The 27,116-nt window shown below is 46.9% G+C and overlaps 1 protein-coding gene across 1 annotated transcript in view; it reads right to left on the reverse strand.

Moving 5' to 3' along the window:
• CRACR2B (calcium release activated channel regulator 2B) overlaps nt 1–27,116 on the reverse strand; it is a 44,474-nt gene extending 17,358 nt beyond the window's left edge. Inside the window, exons 1-7 of the mRNA XM_030949105.1 lie at nt 26,815–27,116; nt 7,253–7,508; nt 5,708–5,819; nt 3,020–3,197; nt 682–828; nt 285–375; nt 65–157 (exon numbers count right to left, since the gene is read on the reverse strand). Of these exons, the coding sequence (XP_030804965.1) occupies nt 65–157; nt 285–375; nt 682–828; nt 3,020–3,197; nt 5,708–5,819; nt 7,253–7,508; nt 26,815–27,116 (1,179 nt within the window). The remainder of the gene's footprint in view (nt 1–64; nt 158–284; nt 376–681; nt 829–3,019; nt 3,198–5,707; nt 5,820–7,252; nt 7,509–26,814) is intronic.

The raw sequence follows: 27,116 nt of genomic DNA on the forward strand, positions 1-27,116 counted from the left end.
AATGCTTGAGCAGAAAGAAGCAGAGGGGGATGTGCTTTGTTAGAAAGGATTTGGATCCCATTACCTTCTTCTGGCGGTAGAGGATTTTCTCCAGCTCCTGCTCTTTGTTGTGCAGCTCCTTCTGGAGCAGGTTACTCCTGTCATGCCTCAGTGCTTCCTGCAGAAGTAAAGACACAGAGCTGCGCACAGCACCCAGCACAGAGCTGTTCCTTGGCCACACGAGCCACCACCTCTACTTCAGAACAAAGGAAGGTTGCTTCCAAGCCAAGAGAGAGAGAAAGTACCTGGCAGACCAGCCTCTCCTTTTCTGCTTTGATCTGTTGCTCCATTTCTTCATAAAGGCACCTGACTTCTCGATCATGATCTGACTCCTTCCTACAAAACACAGGAGCACGCAGGTCAGGAGAGAAAAAGAGTACAGAAAGGAAAGAGGAGGGTGGAAACAGATTCCTACTAACAGCTGTGTAAGCACTGAGTGGGATTTTAACCAGACTGAATGTTATGGGTGAGCACTGCTGCAGAGAAAACCCATGGGAACAGACCAAGATAGAGTCATTTTATTACAGCAAGAAATATTTTTTTTTACTGGTGCATCCTGTAACCCAGTCTCTCCTTGCATCTGAGGCAGGATCCAAGCATCAGCTGGCTCCTGGCAGCAAGTGGCCATGATGTTTTCCTTACCTCTTCAATGCTTGCTCCATAGACTCCTTCTCATGATTCACCTCCTTTATGTACGAGGAAACACGCAACAGAAACTCTTCAAAATTGGATAAGAGCTCTGGACGCTCCTTCCGTAGGCGAGCCCAGAGCTCCCGAATCTCATGTGGGCTGCAGCAAGCACACAGGAGAGAAGGGAAGCAAGAGAGTTACTGTGTCATCTCATGGACTGTTATTCCAGCTCCAACATGCACTCAGGACAGACTGCTATTCTCCTGTGATGATCTCTGTTACACCATTACAGCAGAGAGGGAAACTGGACAGTGACAGAACATGCATGTGGAGTGGGATCTATTGTGAGGTCAAAATAAAAGAAGTCATCTGCAAGAAAGAAAGAAAAATAATCTAGGAAGCAAACACGGAATGATTGCTTTTCTAAGTATTCATTGATAACACATTTGGCATCTACATCAAGACTTGGAGAAATGAATATTCAGCAAATTTGCTGTGTGTTACGGTCAAACTGTTATAGCACACAAAGTTTAGCACACATCACATGTCATTGGTGTTTTTCTTACACTCAGACTGTACTGGTGGCTGCTACAGTCCTCATTTTTTTTCACAGGTTTGGAAACTGAGGCACAAAAAAAGATGCAAATTTGCTGAAGTATCACATCAGGATAACAACGGAGGAAGCCCTGGAAAACCAAAGATGTCTTTTTCTGAACCTGCAATAATGATTACACTCTTCTGACATTTAATTCATTGCAACTTGAACACAGCACTTCCCAACTTCATTCCCAAAGTGTCTTGTAAGCCTGCAGACATCACTTCATGTTTCTTTTTAGGGAAGAGCTTCTTTAATTTTTTTTAAATCATTAAACACTTTGGAAAAATTGCCTTGAAAGATACAGAATAATTATACCCATAGTCAGTATCCAAATAGCTATTTTTCTTTGCCTATGTATTTCTCTCCCTTAGTATTCTTTGGGGAAACATACAAGCAAAACAAACCAACCAAAAAGCTTTTGATTTCCTCTGCCAGTACTGCATGACAGCCTTCTTTTTCTGTCCCAAGTTTAAAAAGTTATAGGACTTCATCAGATCTTCATATTTGAAATAAAAGAACATATTGAGTCGTGTTAGGAAACGAAACTATTTCTTTCTAGAAAAAGCAGTGAAAATGTTTCATCTTCCTGTTCTCACCCCAATTAGCTTCTGTTTGATATTACTGCTTTACAACAGCTTGTTTGGCACAAAGATGTGACGTAGTAGCTACTAAACTCACTGCATAAAACTGCCAGTAAGTGGTCAAAATAAAACACAAGATAATTCCACTTTGCACTTCTGCTTCTCAAAGCAGAGTTATAAACAGTGGAGACTGTTTTCCCAGAACAGTAATATGGCCTTTCACAGTGTCATCCTGTTGTTTGAAACCTAACAGCTTTCCAGAATTTCTTCCAGACAGAAGTTGTTTATCACTAAAACATGCAGGTGCTTTGTATCACAATGAAAACAAGGAAAAAAAAAGTCTGTTTTGTGACAGATGTGCCTCTGACAGCAGCAAACTCCATCACTTTCAGCTTCTGTCTCCAGTCCTGTCCACCTCCTTCCCTAACCTGGACTGCTTCTTGCACAATGGCAACACAGTTGGAGTACTAAGCCTGAAAGGGAGGACAGCCACAGATGCAGCTGGGCACCCCAGGCCCTGAAGATGGGCATCAGTAAGAGCCAGTTATGCATAATGCCTCATGTTGGGAAGCCTAAAAAGAGGCTGGATGACACTGGGGCCTGCAGACTCCACTGGGGCTACGTGCAAGGACATTAGCACCAAGTCTCAAGGCTCACAGGAGCACCCCTTTGCCCAGTTTAGCCCTTCACACTCTTCAAGATCAGCACAGTCCCAAGCAGCTCCTTGAGCACAGATCCTTCACAGAGACTCTTGGAACTGATTGAAAATATGTGAACAGTCACACACCATTTTGGAAGAGAGAGCACACTCATCCCCCTTACCTCAGCTAACCCTCACATGCTTCTTTTCATTTGCTGCCTGTGCTGGACTTGTATGCAACCAGCTGTTCCATTTTACAGCTGTGTTATGACCTTTTAAAGCTGTGTTATCAACTTGAATTTGGGAAACTGTGAAAAGCACTGAGCTAAAAGTAATTGGTACCTGATGAGGAAACCCAGACCACAGGGCATTTGCTACCAAGCGTATGAAAACCCAGTGCAGAGAGCCCAAGCAGTGCTTCAGAGAGCAAGCAGCTCAGTTCACCTCTTTGGTCTTTTCTGGTACTTTGAAGTTTTGGTACTGCAAGATCAAAACAGGGTGGAAGCAATGCCATATGACTCCCCTACTTACTCTTCAAACAACTGGGCTGCTCCAAGCTGCTCCATCATGGAACAGAATCGTTTCTCTTCATCATCATCATCATCTGCAGGGTCCAAGTCATCTGACCAGCCTGACTCAAAGGTCTCCTCGTGTCTGGAGTGATCCATTCTCCCAGCTCCTTGACACAATTCAATCCCTATTAACTTTCCTGGTGGAAGGTGAAGAGAAGAAGAATAAATAAAGTCAAATTGGACATCACTGAATAAGCTGCTATTTACATGGCAGCCCGACAGAGCTGCAGGAGAAGCCTCGTGCATGCTGCCGGTGCAGGACACAGCTCCCGGTCAGTGAAGTGCCTCCGTTCTGACGTCCCGAGTGATGTCAGTGTCCGTTGCGCAGTGCTGGGACTGAGCCTGGCCGCCAGCCCAGCCTGGGCTGCGGGGCTCCGCTCACAACTGTGTGCAGATGAGCATCACCCAGCGGCCCGGGCTGCAGGGCTCCGCTCACATCAGAGCACCGAGGGCCGCAGCTCGCTGCGCGGAGCGGCGCTCTGGGCTCAGCCGCGCTCCCACCGGCCTGCGTGCCCGGCCCCGAACTGCACCATGCTGCCGCTCCTCCGCTTAAAAACAGGAGAGGAGGGGCCCGTTACCCTCTGCTCTGAGCCAAGCGCTGCGCAACAAGGACTGCCTCTTGCTAGGATTGTGTAGAGCAGGATGAACTCGCCCTCCAAGCACCTCCTCCTGCCCCGTCCCACGTCCAGACGGCCTCCAGCTATCGGGATTGTTCCGTGCTGAGAATGCCACGAGAAACTCCTGCTATGCGAGGCATGTGACAAATACCGGTGCTGGGAACAAATCCTTCCCAAAGAAACAAACCAAGCAATCCTATTCAAAACACAGCCCCTCATCCATATACAGAGGTCAGGCCTTCAGCAGGAGCTACTCTTCCTTTCCAAAATAATCTGCTTGGTTCAAAAGGCAGAAATCACATCCCAACTACGAGACCAGGAGTCAAGGATGTTCATAGAGCATAGATGAGAACACGAAGCTACTCTAAGGGGAAAAATATCCATCGTTATTATACTTCAAGGACTCAACTTTACCTCTTACCTCCATAAACCCAGAATTTAGCTGCTTCTCTCCCACTCTTAAAATGTGCTGTAAAAAGCTTGCAGTGTGGAGATCCAGGCCCTATTTAGTTAATACCTGATGATCAGACAGTTAATTAAGGAGGATGGTTTAGATTTGGCACTTTTGATGTCTGCAGTTGAGAAAGAGTCATTATGTCTCATTATTTCTCTTTTACAGACGGGAAAATTGAGATGGAGATGGGAAAATTGAGGTAGAGAATGATCTGAAGATTGCTGTGATATCCTAGAAGGAGTAAGGAGCCCTCTCAAGAAGCAGACTTGATTGCAGCTTGAACTGCTTTCCCTTGATTTGCTCCTGCACACTCCATAAGAGAGACAGCCAGGCCAAACTCTTGAGTTAGGGCCAAAGTCAGTCTGAAAAGGATTTCCGTGATGCCAGACACAAAGAATAACCATCAAGAAGAGAAATGCAGAAATAAGTGCTTTGCCTAGACTGGAGCAAGTGCCGTGGAGCCAGGCTGCCAGCACAGAGTGGTACCTGACACAAAGAGAAAACTTGCCTACCTCTCCCAGCAATGGCACTGAGGCAAAGGCCCTCATGATGCCCATGGGACAAATGCCTCATACAACAAGCTTTGGGAGGAACCATGTCATAACAGAGAGAGCACTGTGGATGCCAATGTGCCCAAATTGTGCCCATTCACCTGCTACATATATGGACTGGAAAGCCCCCACTCCTGACAGGACTCTTGTTTCTGCCAAAGAAGTGGAACCAGACAAGAAGGACAGAGGCACAGGGCAGGAACAGGTGTAGTCAGCAGGCACTCAGTGGAATAAAGCAGTCCCTGTACAGGCTGGCCCAAGACACACTTTACTGGGTTTATTTAAATGAAATCTTTGCAATTTCTCCTCCCGTGGTGGCTGTTTCTGACCATTCAAACTGCAGCACTAAAAAGCCCTCCCTCCCAAGCTGTGAGAAAGCTAGGAGCAAATACAATCTGAGCAATCAGGACAGCAAAATTCAGGAGCCTCTTCCATCACTTCTGAAACCCCTAGACTACCTATGTACACTTGCCTTGACCTGATCCACTTAACACCTCTGCATGTCCAAGGAAGGCACTCAGAGGTGCAGATTTTCTGAGAGCTGACAAAGCAGATGAGCACTTGTGCTGCTGGGTGAGGACTCTGGTCAAGGATCAGAATTCTTCTGGTGTTCGGAAAAGACAGCAGTAAGAAGGCAACAAAGGCTTATTTGCCAGTGTTCTAGCCTACCAACAAGACTCCTACTAATGCCCTTGAACAACACTACTACCAGCTGGGGACAGTTGCCAAGAGGGATATTTCCATGCAGATGAACAACTTTCCAATCAGATAGCCAGGCACAGTTTGCAGCATGTACCCTCTCCAGGAGGAGATGTTCTGTGGCTGGCTCTACCAGGTAGGCAGCACAAAGCCTCCAGGAGGGGGATGCACACCCACCCTCTCCAATGATGCTCACATGAGCATGGGGCATTGTCCTGCACAGCTGGTGCAGCTTCAGCACAACCACTGCACTGTCTTTCTTACCAACAAAAAACATCCTGTCACAGGTGGGCTTTTTCCTTCCTCCGCCTCTGTGCAGTCCTTACCTAGACCCATGCTGAACTCCACAGGTGTCAGGTATCCTTTGTTATTCTGTTCCAAGCTGTCAAAAACAGTCTCCAATTGCTCAGGGGTTAGGGGGAGTTCACTCTGGAGCCGCTGCAAAGACAAAAGAATGCACAAACTTGAGGCACTGCTCAAGTCTTCCTTGTGAGTGTCCCTGCCATCCTCAGCTCTAGCCCACAGCAGTGTGCCCTTTCAGCACTGCATCCTGCCCAGGGTGTGACAGTCTGCCTGTAGAGCTGAGTGATGACAAACACCTGTCTGGAGGCATTGATATGTTGACTTTTTCCATTACTGGATGATACAACCAGGACTTCAGAGAGGGAATTTCAGGTTATTTTGTTTGGAGAAAGCTCAGCCCGCTTCCTCCCCCACTACAGAACCACTGTCTCTAGCTCACTGCCTGACTCCTTCCACTCCTGCTCAGAGGTGGCACTGCCAGCCTCCTGTGACCACTGCTGCTCCCAGGAGAGCTCTGGGCACACCAGGTACCAGCTCCATCTCTTTGGCCAGGGAGGGAGGTCAGACTGGTGGGTATCTGGATTCAGTTCCAAGTTCTTGCAGATCCTAAAGGAAATGTCCAGTCCATAACAGTGAGTTAGCTTTGCTCTGTCACTTTCTGCCTGCTTGGGACTGTATCACTACTCCCATGGACAAGGAGCAAAACAATTCCCCTTCATAATGCACATCCAGAGTACCTAGTGTGGGGGGACACCCAAAGAAACAAATAACAAAGGGATGTAGGCTAAAACCTCCTAACTGTCCATTAAACATGCAGCTTTACATAAAAACTTAATAAAAATTTATTATTATAACTATAAAAATTAGGCATCACACCAAAGCAAAATGAGTCAATATTTAAAGTGGCATGAACCTGTCAAGTGTTATTTATAGATGTGGGGAGAGATGGGGCAGGAGAAAAACAATCCACATGTAACCTTTCTGATAAACTTTTAAAGCAAAAGTCACTAAGAACTACAGGGAATTTGTTAACAAGTACTTTTGTAACAGAAAGCAGCAAAACACGTAATTGTAGAGCAAAGTTATAGTTCAGGTCTAAGGTGAATTTTCTGCATTAGGCTTTAACTATGATCGCATAACTTTGTCATCTCAACTTTTTTTAGAGAGGTTGATGCATTGTTCATTGTGTAGGTTTTTGGGGAGGCTTGTTTTGGGGTTTTTTTAAATTGGACCAAAGATTTTTTTTTCCCCCTCCAGATTTCCTATCCACTACATACTTGATGTTTGTAAGAACAGTCATAACTTTTTTTATTTTATGCATTCCTTAAAAATTTTGAATCGCAGTCCCACTTGTCTCAGGAATTCCCTGGAGGTGTGAGGCCCTCCTGGGAATTTTAGTTCCTAGCAGGTGTCTGTGCCAGAGTTTAGTCCTTAGAAATCTGAATAAGACAGAAGCCACATGCACGCCCACACTTGCCAAGAGTGGAGGCGTGCCACATTGTCCCCTGTTTTGCCACCCAGGACTTTACAGATCCTCCCAGGACAGAGGAAGATTTTTTTTCCCTCACCTGCATGTCCACCTTGGTGATAAAACCCTTCTCATCCTTGTCACACAGCTGGAAGAGCTCCCTTGCCTTCTCAAGCATCTCCACCTGCACATCTTCCAATCTGCTCATTTGGCTGGCAGGAGAAACACGAGGAGACACCCCATCCTCCTCACCCCCTTCCTCTTTCCTTTCCCAGCGGACGTATCCCAAGAGCACTCCACTCTGGTTCTCCATCTTCTCAAAGTCTTCTTCCCCCAGGCAGGGCCAAACAGAAGAGCTATGGGCCAGGAAACAGAGAAAACCCAGTCAAATGTGACCCTCAGCTTCCAAGCCTCACATGATATAGTTAAATGCCTCGATGGTTGACAGAATATTCAGCATCCATATCTGGACAAAAAACCCTCTGAAGTCCCCTCCAACCCAAAGTATTCCATGGTTCTATGAACTGAGCAGAGGAGGGAAGAGAGATTGTGTCACAGACACACCACACTGAGGCACAAGCAACATTTAGATTAAACCCTGCACGTAACACGGGTGTGCTAAGCCTTCCACACCTCTGTCACCCTCCACCCTGCACCCAGCAGGGCAGCTCTGCTGCCATCTCTCCTCCTCTGCCTCAGACCCACAGTCTGGTCAGAGTTCTTTGCTGGTGAAAGCCAGCTGCCAAGGGAAGGTTTCAGTGGAGACAAGAGGTGGGAAGGGAACATTAAAGCACACAGTGAGAGTCCCATGTCAGCTAAGATGGGGCTCAAACACTGTGAGCTGCTCCTCTCTGGTCTTGATTCCTCTGGCAATAACATGTACTTTTCCTTCTCTTGTTGCTTTTCTGCACCACACCTTCGAGCACCAAACCTGCATTAAAACTGCAAAAACCCACAGCAGGATGAGAGCAGATAGGAGGATGATCTGTGCAAGTGACAGAAGAAAGAGAAGAAATGTCACTCCCAGCCCTCTCCCAGCCAGGTCTTCTGTCTGGCCTAACACTTCTGACATTTTCTTGTTAACACTTTCCAAATAGTAGCTCCATCTTTTTTTTTTTTTTTAATGCTGTTACAGTACAAAGAAAGGTCAGACAATTCCTACAGTGGGAAAAATTTAATAAGCTGGGCACTCCTGACCTCTTGCCTTCAAGAGTCTGTTTTGAGAACTCATGAGCTGCCAAACAGAATTTTAATCTGAAACATTCACCTTTATAGGAAGGAAACCACAAAACTATGGAGACATTTCAGAGGCCAAAGAAAATATTTCCCATCACTTACAAGTACCTAAAGCAAAAAGGAAGGGGAGCACCCATTTCAGCTTGGCACTGTGACTGTAAAAATGCCTACAATGCATCCCTACACCAAGCCATCTTCTGACTTACTGATCTCATGGAATCAGACACCTTCTCCAGACAGCTCCTCTTCAGCAACACCCCCACATTTTTGAAGCCTTGGTTCACTGATTGCTTCAGATTTCTCTGTCCGCAGACTTGTTTTCTGCATTGCAGGGCAGAAGTGAGTTGTGCAAGCAGGCTGAGAGCAGATTTAAACAGTGCTGGACAAAGAGGGCTTGAGGGTTGGGTTGCTTGCGTTTTTTTAACCTCCAAGAAATTAAAAGCCACGTACAGATGCCACGATAACAAACAAACTAATTCTGTTTGCACTCTTGGTACAATGGGAGGATAAAGAGCATGATGGCCAGGAAGAATGTCACGTGTGAGACCAATATGAAGCTGACACAAAAGGAGAAGGCAATTATGCCCCACGCTCTCTGACTCCGTTTGTTACTGCTGGCCCGTGAGCCAGCGGGTGGTTCTGCTTCACAGAACAAGCAGAACGCTCCATTCCCCTTTCAAATCACTGCTTTTCCAGGGCACCTCTGTTCCAAATAAATATCTGTTCAAGTGACACTCAGCTCTGCAGAAGACTACCTATAAATGGGGACTATTATATGTTTCTAGTCAAGTAAACATCCCCAGCAAGCAGTGGACACAGAGTTGGATCCAAGCTTTGGGGAATACAGCAGAGGAAGGAAAGGGAGAAAGCAGAAAGAATAAGGAGGCAGACCATATTTTTCTCTTCTGCTCTTTCTCAAACAAACCCTCCTACCAAGCACTTTTTGAGTTATGGAGCCAACACAGCAAAATTTGGAGACTAAAGTTAGATTCTATACATTCGCTGGACAGTCAGCTTGCTTCTGATGGCAAATCTGTGTGTGTAAGTAGTAAAGAAGTCAGAAAGAACACCAGCTTACTTTTCATGGGCAAGTAAAAGTGGCAAAGCTGGCCTTGAAAGAAAAACAAAAAGGACCCAAATTTCTTATGCTTCCTAGATTTTATAGGTGATTATGGTGAGGAATAACGGCCACACTGGTGAATGATAATTGCTGCCTTCTACAGGCCACCTTCCAGAAGGTTTTTTCCAGACTCATTCCTTTTGCAGAGATACCGCCTCAGCACAAGCAGCACCCTGTTCCAGACAGCAGCAGGGGTGGAAAGCAAAAGGGATTTCAAAGCAAGAGCCATGACAGGATTGTAGAAAAGAGCCAGAATAAGAAAAGGCATGAGTAAGCAAAGTTTTCTAAAACATCCCTTAGCTGCCTAAGAGACACTGAGGACCCCAGGAGTAAAGATGACCTTACTTTCTTATTATCAGCTTCATCAGTTCTAGAGCAGCCCACACAGTTGATGTCTCCCCAGCTTTGCTGCAGCAAACAAAAGGTGGTGCAAGGAGGATGTTCTGTTCTTTCTCAGAGACATTTTTTTGAAGCTGAAATCCAACCCATTACATCCCTACCTCTAGCATTTCCTCGTTTTATCAAAAGCCCAGCTGCACTGTAGCTCCCAAACACTGGCTGAGTTAAAAGCCTCTTAATTAGAAGAGCTGACATGGGAGCCTGACACGGACAAAAGTCTGAAAGGATTTCACTCGTGTAAAAGACCAAGCCCATTAATTCAGCGTTCAGAGCAGGAAGTCTCTTGTCCAAGCTGCTTCAAGTGGCTTCAAGCCAGATGTGGCTTTTTCAATGGTGAGACAGCACTTGTAGAGGAACAAAGCAGCAAATAAGAGAGAGCCCCAGGAAGCAAAAGACATTGCAGCTCTCATGGACTTCTCTCCCAGAAGCCTGTGACTGAGAAATTCTTCCTCTCTGTCCCTGTTTGTAAGGGCTCTGCATGGTGCAGGTGGGGCACAAAGCAGATCTCAGTGTAACAAGTGCTGTCATACCTTCCCTAGTTACAGATCATCACTGCAAAGGACTGGGGCAGCAGCTCCATTAGCACAATGCTCAACATCACAGAAGGACCACTTTGAAAGAGACAGAGGTCATTGGAGTATCAGAACTGCAGACTGGCATCCAAAAGTGAGACAAGCAGAGCTGGCTTAAGTGCAGAAAGATCAGCTTGGGAAGAACCGTGCTTTCCTAACACAAGGGGCAAAGGCAGAGAAAATATGTACAGGCAGCTAAGGCTTTTGGTCAGGCTCTGCCAGAGAGATGAAGTCAAGCCACTTCCAGTGACAAAGCCAATGGTTTTTACCAAAACTTCTTGCCAGGATTAGTTTTTCCAGGTCCCTTCTGGCAGGAAAAGGTCAGCACCAGTAAGAATCAATTTCCACATCTAATCTGGAGCCAGGACAATCTCTGCATCTTGAGCTGTTGATTTCCATAATAAAAAGGTGTGCAGTGGGTCACAGCAGAGTTGGTCTAGCCCAGCATCCTGCCCTCAACAGCGGCTGTGAATGGCTGGTGAAGGAAGAGTTACAGCAGGGCAAGTAAAGAGAAGACTTCCCTGAAGACGCCTGCCAACTAACAGCCACTGCCAGCCTGGGGCAGTTCCTGAGCCATCTGGGTCCTTCCTTATCTTCCAAGACACTTCCAGCCACCCTTTGAAACAGTATGAAAGCATTCACTGTTGCCATAAACATACTGACACAAACAGGGTGCCTGCTGCAGCCAGTGGAAGCTGACACAGCTTCATGGGACTATTCCACTTTTCTGGGTACACAGTTCAACCAGCATCAACTCCACGAGGGATGGAGTCCTAACTTCAAACAAGGCCTTCACCTCTGCAAACTGTGCTGGAGACCAAAAACTCCTCTCCCAGGGCCTGGGAGATATAATGGGAAGATGGGAGTGCCAGGGCTCCAGAAGGCTCCAATTGCCCTGGTCAGCAATGTTCTTCTCGAGCCCTGTCCTCCCCCACCCCACAGCTCAGGCTGCCTATGCTCAAGGTCAGCTCGGATACTGCACAGTTCAGGTTTGGGCAGTGTCCAACACCTCAAAAACCTGATCCAGAGCTATGGATTATACAAGGTAACCCCTGCCATAGTATGTGTGGGGGTTAGCAAGCAAAAATTCACCTGCTCCTGAAAGGCAACTTTTCCAGAGCATGGAAAGCACAGGTCTTCTCAGACACAGCACAGGAAATTGCTTGTCATAAAGACAGCTAGCACCAGCTCCTGTGTTTCTACACTGAGGAAACTCAGACCAGTCTTACATGACTATTTTAACTACCTAAGACATAAACTGAGGTTTGTCCTCTGCAAAACTGTGGCAGAAAGTCAGCTGGCTCCCACGAGCTTGGCATTGTTTAGGAAAATCATAAGGCTTGAATTTTAATCCTGACTCAGCTGGCCATATGGCCGTGGGTAAGTCACGTCACCTGCCTGTGCCTATAGACTGTCAGCTCCTGCAGTTTGTTTCCTGATGCTTGTGACAGCTGGCACTTTAAGATTCAGTATCTGGAGACTGATAGTTACATGTGAAACTCAAGCATCCAAATAGTTTCAAAGTCTCAAAGCTGAAGAATGAAAAACTTGAACACAGAAACTGCAAACTTCAACAAACAGAAAGAACAGACAAGTTGCTTTTCCTGGAAAAGGGAGGTACTGCTTTCAAGGTAGCACTACAAGGTCATCGTTTCCAATTTATTGCCTCAAAAAACTTCTCCTCTTGTAGCTGTAAGCAGAGTTAAAGAGGTACAGGAAAGTCATGGATAAAATGCTATCAACAGCCAAGCCCTTATCTAGGTGATCCTGACCACCATGTGCACATGACAACTTTGGGGTGTTGGGGTTTTTTCCACGGCCCAATGAGAAGGAGGAAAGGAAAGTGAGGAGTGCAGCCAAATTTCCACAGCTGGTCCTTAGATGACCCTAGTTACTGCAGTGCATTGTGCATACACTGAATACACTGCATTCCTAGCAGTGCTCCCCAGTGCAAGACAATGAAGCAACAGTTAATGAAGGAGGGGAAAACCAAGCACAACTGGCTGAGTGGCTTACCCAGGATTTCGGAACAAGGCCAGTGTTTGGGTCCTGTAGAGGGAACCTATAAGGGAAAGCTTTGCTGTACCACTGAATTTTTGGTGACAGAGTGGTAGAAGGGAAAATTAAAGAATAGTGTATAGGTGTACCACAAACTGAAATGCTCACATACTTGCTGGAAGGTTTCCCAAGAGACATCCTCCTGTATCTCTGCCTAAGACAATATTATTAGAAACAACAAAACCACCCCCATACTAAAGCTAAATATTTAAGCCATTTATTTAAACAATTCAGAAGAACACACACCCTTTCCTTTCTATCCTGATGCAGAAAAAGTAGTCTTACAACTCCAAAGGAAGGAATTCTCCAGGTGTTTAGGCACACAGTGATCACACTCCTGGTGCATACACTGGATGAGACAGGTTTGATTCCATACATGAGAAGTCATTACACAAAGAGGAGATGAAGGTCTGGGTAAGGGATCACTGCAGCAGAAGTGATCACTGTTGCTCCAGCACATTACAAATGCACAACAAAAGCAGGCCAAGATGCAGCAACACATTTGTTGCTCGGTCATGGAATGGAAGCATCACTCAGGAGCAGGTGAACACGAGGTAAGTTTTACAAGAAAGGGGCATTAAAAACTTTACAGGTCCTTATACCAATTTATATCAAACATATGCCACTTGCTCTGTTTGTTCTACCTACCTTTTGCTCCCAAGGTTTTGAAAGCTAGCAGTTGCTATAAAAAGTGCTCATTGTAGGTCACAGTCACATCTACAAATCCCAGATTTTATAGCACTGTGAGATTAAGTGGTCAAATATAGGCATTTACAGTTATTATCCTAGTTGCAGGCAAAAAGCATGTAAGCATTGACAAAAATCCCAGGCATACAAAACTGACCAGGTGAAGGCAGAGCAGAGCTCTTGCCAGGGAAAGACACTGACTGCTGTGACAAACCGACTTCCACAGATGCTGAATTTCCAAAAGCTGCTCAAAGGAACTGGGTACTCACTTGATGAAAATTATTTTTAAAGGCTCTGCCAAGGCTCAGCCTGAAAAGTCTGGGAGAAGGGCAAAAAGAAAGTAGTTATTTCTCTAGTGTACTTTGTTCAAAATTAATTTTGCTCTTTCCCTTCTCTGGGAAATTTGTTTCCATTGTTTGGAATTTGTTTGGGTGGTTGTTGGGTTCTCCCTTCCCAAAGGGAATGGCAGGAAAAGAAATACACTGAAAAATGAGAAAAACATCAATTGTTTTGTGAAAGTTTTTTTTTCTTTAAAAAAACCTAAGAAACCCACACACACCCTGGGCAGAAAGCCTGAAATCAGGTGTTCATATCTAGAGCTATGCTTTACTCTCTCTCTTTTAATTGCCTGCACTTGACTATATCCCTTTAAGGAAACAGGAACAAATCCAGGAACCTTTGAGTTGTTTATTCAGCAGGGGATTAGCCCAGCCTGATAGCCCTGAGCTAACCCCTGCTGCCGTACCGTGGATGACTTCATCGTGGGATATGCCAGTAGGATACCGAGGTATATCCCACAAACACCGACAGGTTCAAGAGCCTTCATCATTCTGAAGAGCAACTTAAAAAGAGGCTCTGCTGCAATTCACTACTTCCCTCACCAAAGCTCATCAAAGAGGAATTATCAACTTCATTATCAGCTTCTTGATCTTTGCTAAAAAAATCTTGCCATGGGGAAAGTTGTTTGAATCAGACTCTATTCTCTTATTACCAAGCAACCTGAGAGTGGTAATGGTTCTCTTTTTCCATTTCAAGAGGTGAACAAATAAACTTGTTAAATCTGCACTCACCCATGCTTCCCGATTCAACAGCACAACAGAAACCACCGACTGTGCCAACCACTATCAACATAAGCAGTCTGCAACACAGATAGGGGCCTACAGCATCCCAAAACAACATCCTTCACCCCAGAAATTGCCACAAGTCCTCCATCACACCCTCGTGCTGCTCCCCAGCTTTGGCATTGCAGCTAGTGGCATTTTGCAGCTCTCTCACACTGGCACGGCAAACAGTGAGGGAGTGTGTTTGCACTGGAACCTCTCCTACTAATTGGGATTTGGCTTTGCTGGGTTGTTTAGCTTTGGGAATGGAGAGAGAAAGCATCAATTTTTCCTCTAATAATATTTGGGCCAAGAGTTAATTCTCAGCAATTAAAAACAAAAACCAAACCACATTTTTTCCATAAACAGCTAATGGTCTTGGATCTGTCAGTGTAACTAGCACACAGCAGATTTCTCAGAAAATAAAGAGCATGCCTGCAATAAGACATGACAAATAACAACAGCTAGTTTAAAAACGAGTCATTTTCATTAATTCCTTTACTTTATGTAAAGGCTAACAAGTTTCCTGAAACTTTTCTTTAAAGAGACAAAACAGAGCATTGCATCACATAAGAATTCATCTTATATACTGCAGCATTAGCTGAACACCACTAGCAGTGCTGTGAAGTTGGAGGTAGATGCTGCTTGGAGTTCAGCAATCAGAAATTAGATCATGCCTAACACCATGTATGTTGACAACAGAGTATGTGCTCTGCAAGGGATACCTACAGACAAGGCAGGAGGCAAAGAAACTTTATTTGCCAGCCCAGATGTGGGAAAAAGAGGATAGAAGAGAGAGGACTTGGCACTTGACATCAGATACGCTGGATCATTTTTGATTCAAAGTGAAAACTGAGCACTGAGACCAGGCTAAGGAGATCCCTGCTCTCTTCTACTCCTCTTTTCCAGGGGGTGTTGAGGCAGGTAGGAATGCCCCATAAGGAAGACAAGATCCAAACCTAATCTGGCATTTAAAGCTCTTGAGGAAATGACAAATCCAGGGCAGATCCTGAGCTCATTTAATGGGACATGAGTGGCAACTCCCTCCTGCCTTACCTGCCCCTTTAGAGAAGGGAGCTCTTGCATGCAGAGCAGGTTGTACCAGAGACAACCACCAGGATTCAGCACCCTTCTGCTGGGCTCATGGCACCTTTTACTGCACAGCTAAGGGGCCATCCAGCTAAAAAGGACCTCAGCTGCTGCAGCTCAGCAGGGACACATCAGGAGAGAGAAAGGCTGCTGAGGGGACTCCTTTCACACCCTGCAAGCAGCAGAGGCACCAGGTACATGAGGCTCCTCCCCAGCCCTCAGGAATGCAACCATGCTTGTGTCCTGCAGACAAAAATTGAGGCTGAAAGCAGGCACACCTCAGTCCTCTGCTGGTGGAGGGCCAGACACATTTCATCAGTGTTCTTGAAGTATGTCTAAGGCAATATTATGCAGAAACAGCCTTTTGTTTAATAAATGGATAAAAGATTCTAAAGGATACACAAAGCTTCTAATGCTAAAATTTGGATGTTGTGGAGTTGCCTGTGTAACCAATTCCTGAATGGCAGAGATGGTGAAGAATTGTCCTCAGTCACTGCTTCCTTTAAGAAAAGAATCCAGGAGCTTCAGATTAAGCTGGTGATGGCACCTGCCCATCAAACAGGAGGAAGCACTTCTCTACAAACCCTTTGAGCGTGTCATCTCACTGACATGAGATGCTGAAATGTCACAGGCATTCACAAGCTGCAGAAGTGGCTGCTTTGTTCTGCTCTGAGTTCGTCCATGAAGGACTATTACAAAAAACAGCTGTTTTGGGGAAAATTTTCTTTTCCACAAATAGCTAAAAGAGTGCCCTAGGAGAGTATCATCCCATTTTTATGCTGGGAGGATGAGGGTATCACCCATTAGCTGATGTAGGAGACACGGGGCTGGTTCAGCCTGTTCCTCAGCATGAATAGAGGCTGCTCTCACATCTGCAGAAACCCACCTCAAAGTACCTAAAATCTTTGACCTAAAGTACCACAGCATTTGCTGAATTTTCACCAGCAAAAAGTCTAATGAGCGGGACTTGGTGCTCCAACAGCCAAAGGCCAGGCTTCTCCCCACAGCTGTCATGGCCATCATGGGTACTGAAATCCTCCCAGTTCTTCCTTTGAGTCCTCAGATCCTAGCTGCCTGTGTCATACCAGAACAAAGATTTTCCTCTCCAATTAGAAGCTGAATCTCTCCATGACAGCCTCACACCTTGTCTGGCCTCAGCAGGATCCCTCCTGGGCTGCTGGTACATATGCACCCTCACCCAGTGAGACTGTTTAAGTCAGTCACACTCTCTAGGCTTCTTTTGAGTATTTTACCTCTGTTCTAAGAGAGAGAAACATTTGGTGCTGCTTCACTGAGGATGGGCTTTCTGCCACCCAGCCTCAGGATGCTGAACAAGAAAAGTGTTCATGGCTTCCTGCAGGTGATTCCCAATCCTGTTTTACCACTTCTTCATTAAATTTCCCAACAGCTACCCACTGACTTGACCACAAGTCCCTCCTGGCCAGCTCTAAGTTTTCCTCAGCCACTTCAGAGCCCTCTTTGTACAAAGGCTAAAAATCCTTTGTACAAAGGCTAAAAATCCATCTCACCTGGAGTAGCACAGGTGTGAGCTCAGAGCAGTGTGCAAGAGAGAGCCTCACCTTTGTTGATCAAGAGCCTTTGTCTTGAAATCAGCCTCACACCATCAAAAATTCATAGCCTTATGTTGTCCTCAGATTGCTCCCCCAGCATACACAGATAAAATATCAAACCACAACATCAGACTGCTCAATCTTTTCCTCCTTTCCCCTTTCAAAGGAAAAATTTCTTTTTGGCAAAACATTCACATCGTTTACTGAATACATGTGGTAAACAGTGATTTCTTCTCCGGCTGAGCCAGCAAGTTCTCTACAGAACCTAAAACCTTACCCAGAGGGCTGGATACAACTGCTGGGGGGATGCAAGAAATTCAAGCATATTTTACTCATCCCAAGAAGTTCTCCTCCAATATTTTGAGAACTGAACACCACTATCTCACCCCCATAATATTTTCTAGGCTACATGTTAGCGATGGGATCAGCGGGAAAAGCTTTACCTCTCTGTTCTGAACTTGCAAGATGCACTTAAAAAACAAAAAAGGTTTGCAAATATTAACAAGTAGGAATGAGTATGCATAGGATTTCTAGGCACCACAGCTCCCTGTACAAGTATCTCTCTAGCTGATGCTGTATTGGTTTTGCCCAGGAGGGATGCATGGACAGTTTGACCTTTCTGCAAATGTTGTTAGAACAACAAACAGAGCTGAGACAGATGGGTGAAGCCAATTTCCAAGAAGACTGTTAACCCATTCTCTGCCTCCCAAAGTGGAAAACTGGCCTGTGCACAGGTGTCTGACACTTGGTTCTCTCACCTCTTGATCTACTTGCCAAGAGTAAGGCAAAGGTAAAAATTCACTCCTTCCTGTGAGCTCAGGAGGTGTTGGCTATGCTGTGCAAAATACCTTTCCTGAAATAACAGTGTAACCTATGCACTGGAAAAGGGTGAAGTTCATGCCCTGAGCAGAGACACTGCCTGGCTGTCAGATCATTGAGGGGAGCACAGGTAAAGTCTTGAATCCAAATACCACCACCACCCCCTCCCAAAAGAAGAAAGGATCAGTCTGAATGTACAAGAATTCCAGGATCTAGTACATGATACCAGAAATATCCTCTCCTTTTCTCATTCAGAGGGGACAATCACAACAAAGTACTGAAAGCCTCAGACTTCTACAAGACAGAAAACTAGAGAATGTTTTGAGCAGCCACAAGCCTTGAGCTTCTCCTCCACAAAGCAGGATAACACTGGCACATGAAGGGCACCTGCTCCTGGCATGCCAGGCACAGCTTAGTGCAAAGAGCACTAAAAGCAAGCAACAGCATTTGAAGCAAAGTTGGAAGCAGATGCTGTTTGAGAGGTGCTTTTGTTCAGCATGTACAACTGTTCTAGGAAAAGTAAAATCACTGCGGGGTTGGGGGGATATTCCTGTCTTTGACAAAATCTGTCACTGAGTCAGAAGCCCACAGCAGGAACAATGACGTGGGATTACAAAAGAGGGTGGAGAAGAATAGAGGAATAGCTATGTTTATGAAATATAGTGGGAAATTTCCTGCCAAATGCTTTTAAAGAAAAATTTCTAGTTGTCCTCAGAAAGCATGCAGCGGAAAAACCTTAGTCAGATCAGCACAGGATACTAATTCCTTTTTAAAAAAGAATTTTAAAAAAAATACAATCTCACACATTCTAATATTCAGCTATTACTCCAAATCAGCAGTTTCCCAAATCAGTAAGTCACTAGAATCAGTTAAGCATCTCTCAGAACCACATCAGAACTGAGAGCAAGTTTCTTCAATTCGACATTTGCAAAGACCTCGAGTGATCCAAATTGAAGCATTAATTAATTGAGCACCCCCAGCTCTTGAAAACCAAACAATAAATCTTCCTTCCTCTGTCACAGGACTAACAACTGGTTTTTGCAGTGATATACAATGCCACTGCACTCAGTGAGCTCCACTCTGCTGCTTTAAAGCCAAAGCAGGAAGTCAGAACAGAAAATTCCTAGGGAGAAACTCTGCTGAGACAGAGTAACTCACAAACTCGTCCAGACTTCCTGCTAAAACAATTCTTTGCCCAAAAGAGAGACGTTCTTCCCTCCCCTCCACCCCATTTTGTTTCTCTGCAGGTGTCCCCAGATACCTGGAGCAGCAGGACAGTGTTGCTCCCCTTCCCTGGAAGCAGCAGTGTATTCCACAGCACAAAGCTAGCGGGGGAAGGAGCACGGCCACTGTAAATAGAGGATCAGAGCCGGCCCGAGCCAGGAGGTGTGGTCTGCACTGCTCCCTACGCATCTCAGCCCCTTTCCAACACAGCCCCGCAGTCCTCGGTTCAGAGGGCAGCACGAGAAACCCTGCCCTTGAGCTTCCAAGGTAAATTCCCTGTAATCCTGCCTTGTGCACAGCTGCGAGGGTGAAGGGCTTTCTGGGCTGCCTTAGGCAAGAGGGGAAGAAGGGGTAAGGAAGGAGATGATCTCTCATCTCACATCAACTTACCTTCCCTGAAAAACCCTAGCTGTGTTTCTACTTAGATTGCTGCCTTGCCCTCAACCAGTTTCCACCAGGCAAGGGCTGGAAAATACCCCGTGAATCCTGCCTCAAGTTTAACTCCAGTTTTATGAGGCTGGCAACCTGCTTTCACAGAGAGAAGCACAGAGACCTCAGGAAAGAGAGAAGCAAAGCATAAAATGACGGGACAAGGAGCATGTTTTCAAAGCATCATAAAACACACACAAAGGGTGGGGTGCATATCCCAGGACTGTCTCACTAAAGCAGCCAGAAGTGCCAGCCTCTGTCCTGCCACTGACAGAGCACCACTCTATCCCACAGCATCCCCAAAAGGAAGCAAAGCCATCCCCGCCTGCTGACAGCTGGAGATGCTGATGGGGATTTGTCGCTCAGTGGCAGCTCCAGAGTTTCCAGGCAGCACAAAGATGCTCTCAGCTGTGTCAGGTCCTACAGGCTAACCCTGAGGTCTTCTCAGGAAAGGTGACAAAGGAAAGACAAAAAGGAAAGTGTTAAGACCCTGGCAGGCTGGCTCTTCATCACCTGTTAAGGTTTTGTGTCCTTTTCCCACCCCTACCCCAAATGCCTCTTTTGCCCAGGAAACAAGTTTTGCCATACAAATCCTGAGCAGACAAGCCTACCCTCTACAGAGAGGAAAACCCCCTCTTCCACCAAATTTCCACTGAGAAGACTCCAGCTGGTGTCTGAACAGCAGAGACCTCATTAATCTGCAAAGAGAGGAGCTCCAAATAGCCCCATTCTCCCAGTAACAAGCAAATGGTACCTGCAGAAGGCAAAGACGGATCCTTCCCTGTTATTTTAAGATGGTTATTTCAAAATCCAGACTAAAAAAATGGACATGAAGCCTACTATAAACAATCACAGCTGTCTTTACTAGAGATTTAACAGGGCCAGTGAGTTCCCCTGAGCATCTGGGAGGTCTCTGTGCTAGCAGAGGGCATGAGGATCACCTTTCCATTCCTCACAGGCTCAGCTTTGACTCAGCTGCAGGACCCCAGATCCCCTGGGGCAGGCTCTAACAGTGCAGCTGTGGCAAAAAACACAATAAAACCAAACAAACCCATACCAAGTGAGGTATCTGCCTCCAAGCATGAGAATTTACTCACCATTTTGTTCACTATTGCTGCAGAAGTCCTGCTTGACACTGATCCATGATCTTGGCTGGGATGCTGCTAGAAGAGCACAAAAAAGGGAGCAAACTGCCTTCCTGCACCTTGCACCTTGTTCTATCTCTAATCTCCTCCTGGGGTTCTTTATAAAGGTTCTCTTAGTACTGACCACAACAAAAAAGCTTATAAAACACACCAAAAAAAACCCAAAACCCCACACTTTGGAGGCACATTAATGAGTCCTTAGTGTTACACGGATAAAGGCTAGGAAATACAAAAAGTTATGGTTCCCAAAGTAATGCTAATTCAACCATACTGCACATCCTGTGTATTTAGTGGTACACATTGAAAAGAAAAAGGCTTCATCTACCAATGCTTAAAAGGTTTTTGATTTAGTAAAGACACTTGAATACCACCCCCCACACGCAACATTTATTGTTCAGAGCAGTGGATTTTCAGATGGAATTGGATTAAGCCAATCTAAGCATCACTCCAGCTCCCCATATCTAGGGCAATAGCAAGAGCTCTCAAGCATGATTACAGACTGAACATTATTTGCCCAGCCTGAATAGAGGAAAGGGACCCAGGCGTCAGAGTGGCTTGAGTCACCAAATCACAGCACAGATTCTGCACTGAGAGGCAGCAGGGACTCGGTAAGAGGAGAGGGGAGACAATAACCAGCCAAGCCCCCCACACCCATAACCAGCAGGTGTTAACCCATTCCTACAAACACTCATTCATTTGATGCCGACAGCTTGAAATATCCTGCCTGGTATCCCACCTCACAAGTCTGGGAACAGGTGAACTACAGCCATGCTGACCTCTCTCCAGCACAAATCCATGTATTGCTCTGCTCTCCCAGCTCCTGAGGGCTCATCCCCATGCTTTGCATAAAGCCCACACCACTCTTGGAGAGGGAACCGCTACAAGTGGTCCATTTGCATTTAGCGGCTTTGACTGAGCCACCCGATTTGCATAGGAAGCGAAAGAGACTTTGAGCCATAGGAAATCCATTAAATCAAAGGGGTTTGAGCACCTCTGCCGAGCAGAGGATTACGCCTCTGGCTACATGTCTGGGGGAAAGGAAAGGTAGATCAGGCATCCTGCAAACTCCTTAAGAGGAAAAGAGGTTAAGGAAGAAGGAAGGCAGCTCTCAAGCACAGGAGCAAAGTGTGCAACAGAAGCATGAACATTTGTGGGGGCACCCATATCTCCTTTCTCCCCCCAATAAACTGGAAAGTTTTTCCTAGTTCCCATGATCTCAGATGGAAGGACACAGTTCAGGACAACAGATATCTCACAACTTCAAAAACCAAAGGAGAAGAGAGAGGGACACTGCTGCTGAAGAGGTTCCCAGCCCTGCAAGACACCAGGTCACCCACACAGCCCTGCTCGGAGGGCACCAAGCTGACAGAGCTGCCATGGAGCAACATCCACACCAGAGTCTGCACAGGACACAGCCACAGGGACACACAGCAGAAGTCCTCCTGCCCACAGGGTTACTGGGTGGCTGTTCCTTCACTCACAGCCTTGCACTCACCTTCTCTGTCGGGCTCCAGCATCAAGTCTCCATGTTTTAAAGAGGCTTTGCCACCCTCCCCGCAGCTGAAGAGCCCGGCTCTGAGCTGCACCAATTCCAGTCAGCATCTAGCCACACCTGCCAAGGGTTTTGGTCATGCTTTATCTTATCTAAGCAATGATGACGCTTGTCTTTCTTCTTGGGCAAAGCTCAGGAGCTCAGCACCTGCTGAGGAGGGGAGCTGGGCAGGGGCCAGGAGTTTCAGCCTGCAGCAATTCACCCCAGAGCAGATGGCTCTGCTGGCCTGCCTGTCCCACCCCACAAAAAATGGGCACTTAGTCCACAAACCAGGGCTAGGGGCAAAATAAGGCTCAGCAATACGTACACTTCTTGCCCCACCTTCAGCTCAGGTGGTGGCACAGGCACACAGCTCAGCTTCCCTAGACACATACAGCCCCACTATTCCTTGCCAGGAGACAAAGTAGTGCTTTACAGGGAGGCAGAAATCTTGTCTGTAGATAAGACTTCAACATCTGTTAGGCTGTCAACCTATAGGTCACCTACCACTTCAATTCCCAGCTGGAGATGAGCTTGGTTTCCTCCTTTTCATTTTCCAGAGGGAAGAAGAGGGGAAAATAGGCAGATAAAAGCATTACTCTTACTCACAGATGTTATGCTGAAAAACTGGAGAGGAATTCAGCTACTGTAACAGTCAGGGCCACCAAGTTCCTGTAGGATGTGTTAGATCTGCTTCCCTGCACTTGAACCTCTGCCCAGCTCCCACCATGCTCAGCCAAGGGTTCACAGCTAGCCTGCAAGTTTGCTGTCTCCTTTTCCAGAGGCTTGACTCACCTAGCTATAGTCAAACATAGCTGAAGTTTTCCCAAAAGGTTTGCTTTCCATAGCCTAAATGACATATTTAGACATTCCGCAATTTTATTTTTAACACCACACAGCTACTCCTCCAAAGGTCTGCAGATATCCTGCCTGCTAGTCATTGGAAGAGCTTGCAGTAGGAAGCAATAAACAGGTAGGTATGGTACCTTTACTGCACTGTTACAAAAATTAGGCTTTTTTCAAGCCTTTATGCACTGCTTTTACTTTCATCCAGCACATGTGCTAAAGGCTAATTCTTTCAAAAAGCTGTAGGATAGGTCTTCAGAGCTCTCCCCTTATTCATAGTCTCATCCCTCCAGAAACACAGGTTGCCTCAGCCCAGGATACCTCACCTGCTGTGAGCAGGGACACCTTTACACCTGCCAGGATCTTACCAACAACACAAGCTCAAGCCAGCTCATCACAGCAAATCTCAGGAGGTTCATGGCTCCCAGGCACATTTTCAGAGCTCTCCTGCCATCCCCAGAACACCCCAAGCCTTTCCTGCAGGGCTGTCAGGTATGTGTAATCCTCAGACATCCTTCTGAACCAGGCAGTCCCCTCCACACGGATGGGGCAGCAACTGGTGCAGAACAGTGATACAAAGTCTTGCACCAGCAGAGACTGAAGGCACAGAAGCAGAGGCAAGAGCTCCTCCTTCAGATGACATCTCTGCTAAATTAACTGCAATCACACACTCCACTGGATAGAAAGCAGGGATGTTACAAGCCTCCTTGCTCTCACTCTTTTTACTTGACAGATTTTCCTCCAGTTATGCCAAGCAGATAAGAACACTGTACCCTTCCAAAGCAGTGCACCATATCTTATTTCCTCCAAAACAAACCTATGATTAGATTAAAGCCACAGTCTCTGAGAACACAAGACAGTATTTGTTGCTGCTTTAGTGCTCTGTCACACAAGGTTAAGAGAAAAACATTTGATTAAAAGGTCCACAGGGCTTCCCATGTTACTCCAACCTGAACTAGGCAGAGGAAAGCCCAGCATGACTCCAGCCTTCATTTCAAAGTCCACAGTACCACAACCCACCACTACTTTGGGTGTTGTTTTCTCCCAAAGCTCACAATATTTGTTATTCTGCTTGAGGCACCTAGGTCCTGCAGACAGGTGAAATACTGAGATTCAAGCATTCCTGGCAGCTTATACAGACATGCAGAAATCTCCAGAACAATCAGAAATAAGCAGGAAAAAGCAAATTAAGAACATGACTTAAAAGGGAAAAAAAGTCATTTTATGGTTTGGCTTTTTTAATGTGTGGCTGGTAGTATTCAAAAGCTTAGGGTTGACACTTGGTGCTCCTAGCCACAGCAGAAGCCCATGGGAATACTTAGTAGATCCACCCCAGTGCTCCTTGCACAGCTGCAGAGGTCAGATTTCCTTAGCAAAAGTGCATTAGGGCCATGCAGAGGGAAATTCGTCTCAGCAACAGCCAAGAAATTAAAGGCTAAGGATACAGGATGAGGAAAGGAGAACATTCCTAGGAAAATATTAGGAGGGTCAATCAGGACATCCAGAGCACCTCTCTTTGAAGCTGCTGGGCTAGGGGTACCTCCAAGGATGGTACACAGTGACAAAGGACAGAAGCTCTTACTGATTGTTGCAATTCTGTGGTCTGGTAGGACAGCAAATGAATCCTGAGAGATTCAGACATAGATCAACCAAGCATTTCCAGCCCAGCCTTCACAAGAACAGCAAGCCAAGGCAGCTGGCAGAAGGAGGGAGATGCTGCTCCACTCAGTGGAAGATGACACATTTGCTACAGCTGAAGTTTCTCGTCACTGTCCTTAAATCCAAGACGAGCTCCTGCAAGCAGGGGAGGAGAGGAGGGAGGATTCAGTCCCCAGAGCAGCCTTATGAAATCAAAAAGATTTAGACAGTGAGTAGCTGCATTACAGAAACCAAACCTAGTTTGCTGTACATAGGGATCAATTTCCTTAAAGCTCTCTGACCATGAAGAGCACTGTGCACACAGCTGAGCCCATGTGATTTCTGTTGCTGTCAATTGTCCTCGTCCCATTAGTTCATTTTCTGAGGCCTGGCAAAGTCATGAGGAACAGCAGTTCCCCAGCACTGTCTGTGTGCTGCTAAAGACAGCCCCACACTGTGCCCTCCTTTGCAGCACCATCTTCAGGTCAGTAGACAGGAGGCTCTTGATTCATCAAATGCATCAAACTGGGTTGTGGGGAAGAAATTTTCCTATCTGATGGTGACAAAATGACCAAGCAGATTTTCCAGTTGGATAGTTGATACTCCCACTGTAGCTTGCCACAAAAAAGCCAAGAGAAGAGTGATGCTCCAGGAAATGAGCATATTTTTTGCCCAGCAAGGTAGCTTCAAAGATATTTTATACCATCTTATGAAGGACTCTACAATTTTATATCTCAGGCCTCACATCACTCTCTGTGGAGCGGGGTGTCCTGGAAAAGAGAGGATTCTTCCACCCCAGCTCATTGCAGCTTTTCAGAACCTCCTCTGGACCACCTGAACTGGACAGTGAAAGGACAGACCAAACAGATTATCTGTTTGATCAAGAAAAGCATTTCCATAGCCCTCAGGAGATGTATATGTATATATATATTCATCTACACATAGCTTGTTAGATATCTTCAGAAATAAATATAGCTCAAGAACATGAAAAATAAGATACAATTGGCCCTGAGCCTGCATAAGGCAAAGCTAGAAATTATGGTATTTTGAGCACCCTCTGATGCAGAACAACCATCAGAATAAGAAAAAACTTGGCAGGTCACAACTAAACAAGCAAGCTGTGTTTGGACTATCCTGCCTCCTCAGGATATTCCTGAGCACAGCCATCTCCCTGTGTCTGAGACGCTTTTCCCCTCAGCTGTTTTCAGGAAGTCCTACAGGAAGGACTTCGGTTCAACACACAAATTCACCAGAGCGCATCCCATGAGTTCAAGATATTAAAGAGAAAGACACCACATGCGCTGGCAGTTTATATACAGACACGGACGGGACGGGACTACTGATGGATGCGTCGGAACCGTTTATTTTCTAGAATCTTACCAACATCAGCAATATCTATAGCTCTGCTGCACTGAGGCTTGTCTTTCTATCCCACCAATATAAGACTCTTTATAGATTCTTACAACCACAGTCTTAGGGGAGGGAAAGCTCTGGTACTTTTTTCCTTCCAGAGAAGGAGAAGCAGCACCAACACAGCTGCTGTAGGAACCTGCAGCATCTTTATATGGTGCAGTGTCATCTGCACCTGGACCATGGCAAGAAAGAATATTCCATGAACAAAGGATGTTGGGAAAAGGAAAAAATAACAAGATCTCCACTCAGGTTCAACAAGAAAGACCAGAGTTCCGTGACCGCATATCAAAGGAGCCTGCAAACTTCCCAGCGACAGAAGAGGAGAGGAGGCAAAAGCGGCAGCAGCTCCCCGTGGCGGACGCCACCAGGGCAGCGCTCCCCATCCCGCGGCACGGCCGCAGCTCCGCCTCAGGAGCGCTGTGTGCGGGAGCGGGCAGCGCTGCACAGGAACGGGGATGCTCCGTACCTGTCCGTCACCACCGAGGGACCTCGGACCGCTGGGGACGGACGGGACAGGTGTGTGGCAGGGGCCAGACGAGGACCCCGCAGCACGCAGGGCCCCCCAGCCCCCCGCTGCCCTCTCCCCACAGCCCAGGGGAGGCCGGCGAGGCGCGGGTGAAGGCGCCGGCGGGGCCCTTCGCTGGGGCAGCCGCTCCCCGCGCCCCGGCTGCGGGTCCCGGCCGGGCAGAGCCGGCAGCTGCCCTGGCGAGGGGACCGGCCCCGGAGCACCGCACCCCCGCCCCGCTGCCGGCGCTGCCGCCCCGCACTCGCCGCACGGCGCTTACCTGGCCCGGCCCGGCCCGGCGGGAGCGAGCGGCACCTGCGTTCGGCCCAGCGGGAGCGGAGCCGCCGCTGGCGCCGGGGCGGCCCCGGCCGGAAATGAGCGGGGCCGCGGGCGGGCGGCCGGGCCGAACCCGGCGGGCGGCAGCGGGAGCCGGGCCGGGCCCTCGGGATGGGCGGCCCTGCCCCCGCCCCGAGCACCCCCGAGGGCCCGAGAGCCCTCAGCGCGCACCCAGCCCCGCTCGCGGCCACTCCCCTGGCGGAGCCGCCGGCACCGCCCGGCCGACTTTATGGGAGAAGGATCCAT

The sequence above is a fragment of the Camarhynchus parvulus genome, chromosome 5, assembly GCF_901933205.1.
Source record: "Camarhynchus parvulus chromosome 5, STF_HiC, whole genome shotgun sequence".
Classification (NCBI taxonomy): domain Eukaryota; kingdom Metazoa; phylum Chordata; class Aves; order Passeriformes; family Thraupidae; genus Camarhynchus; species Camarhynchus parvulus.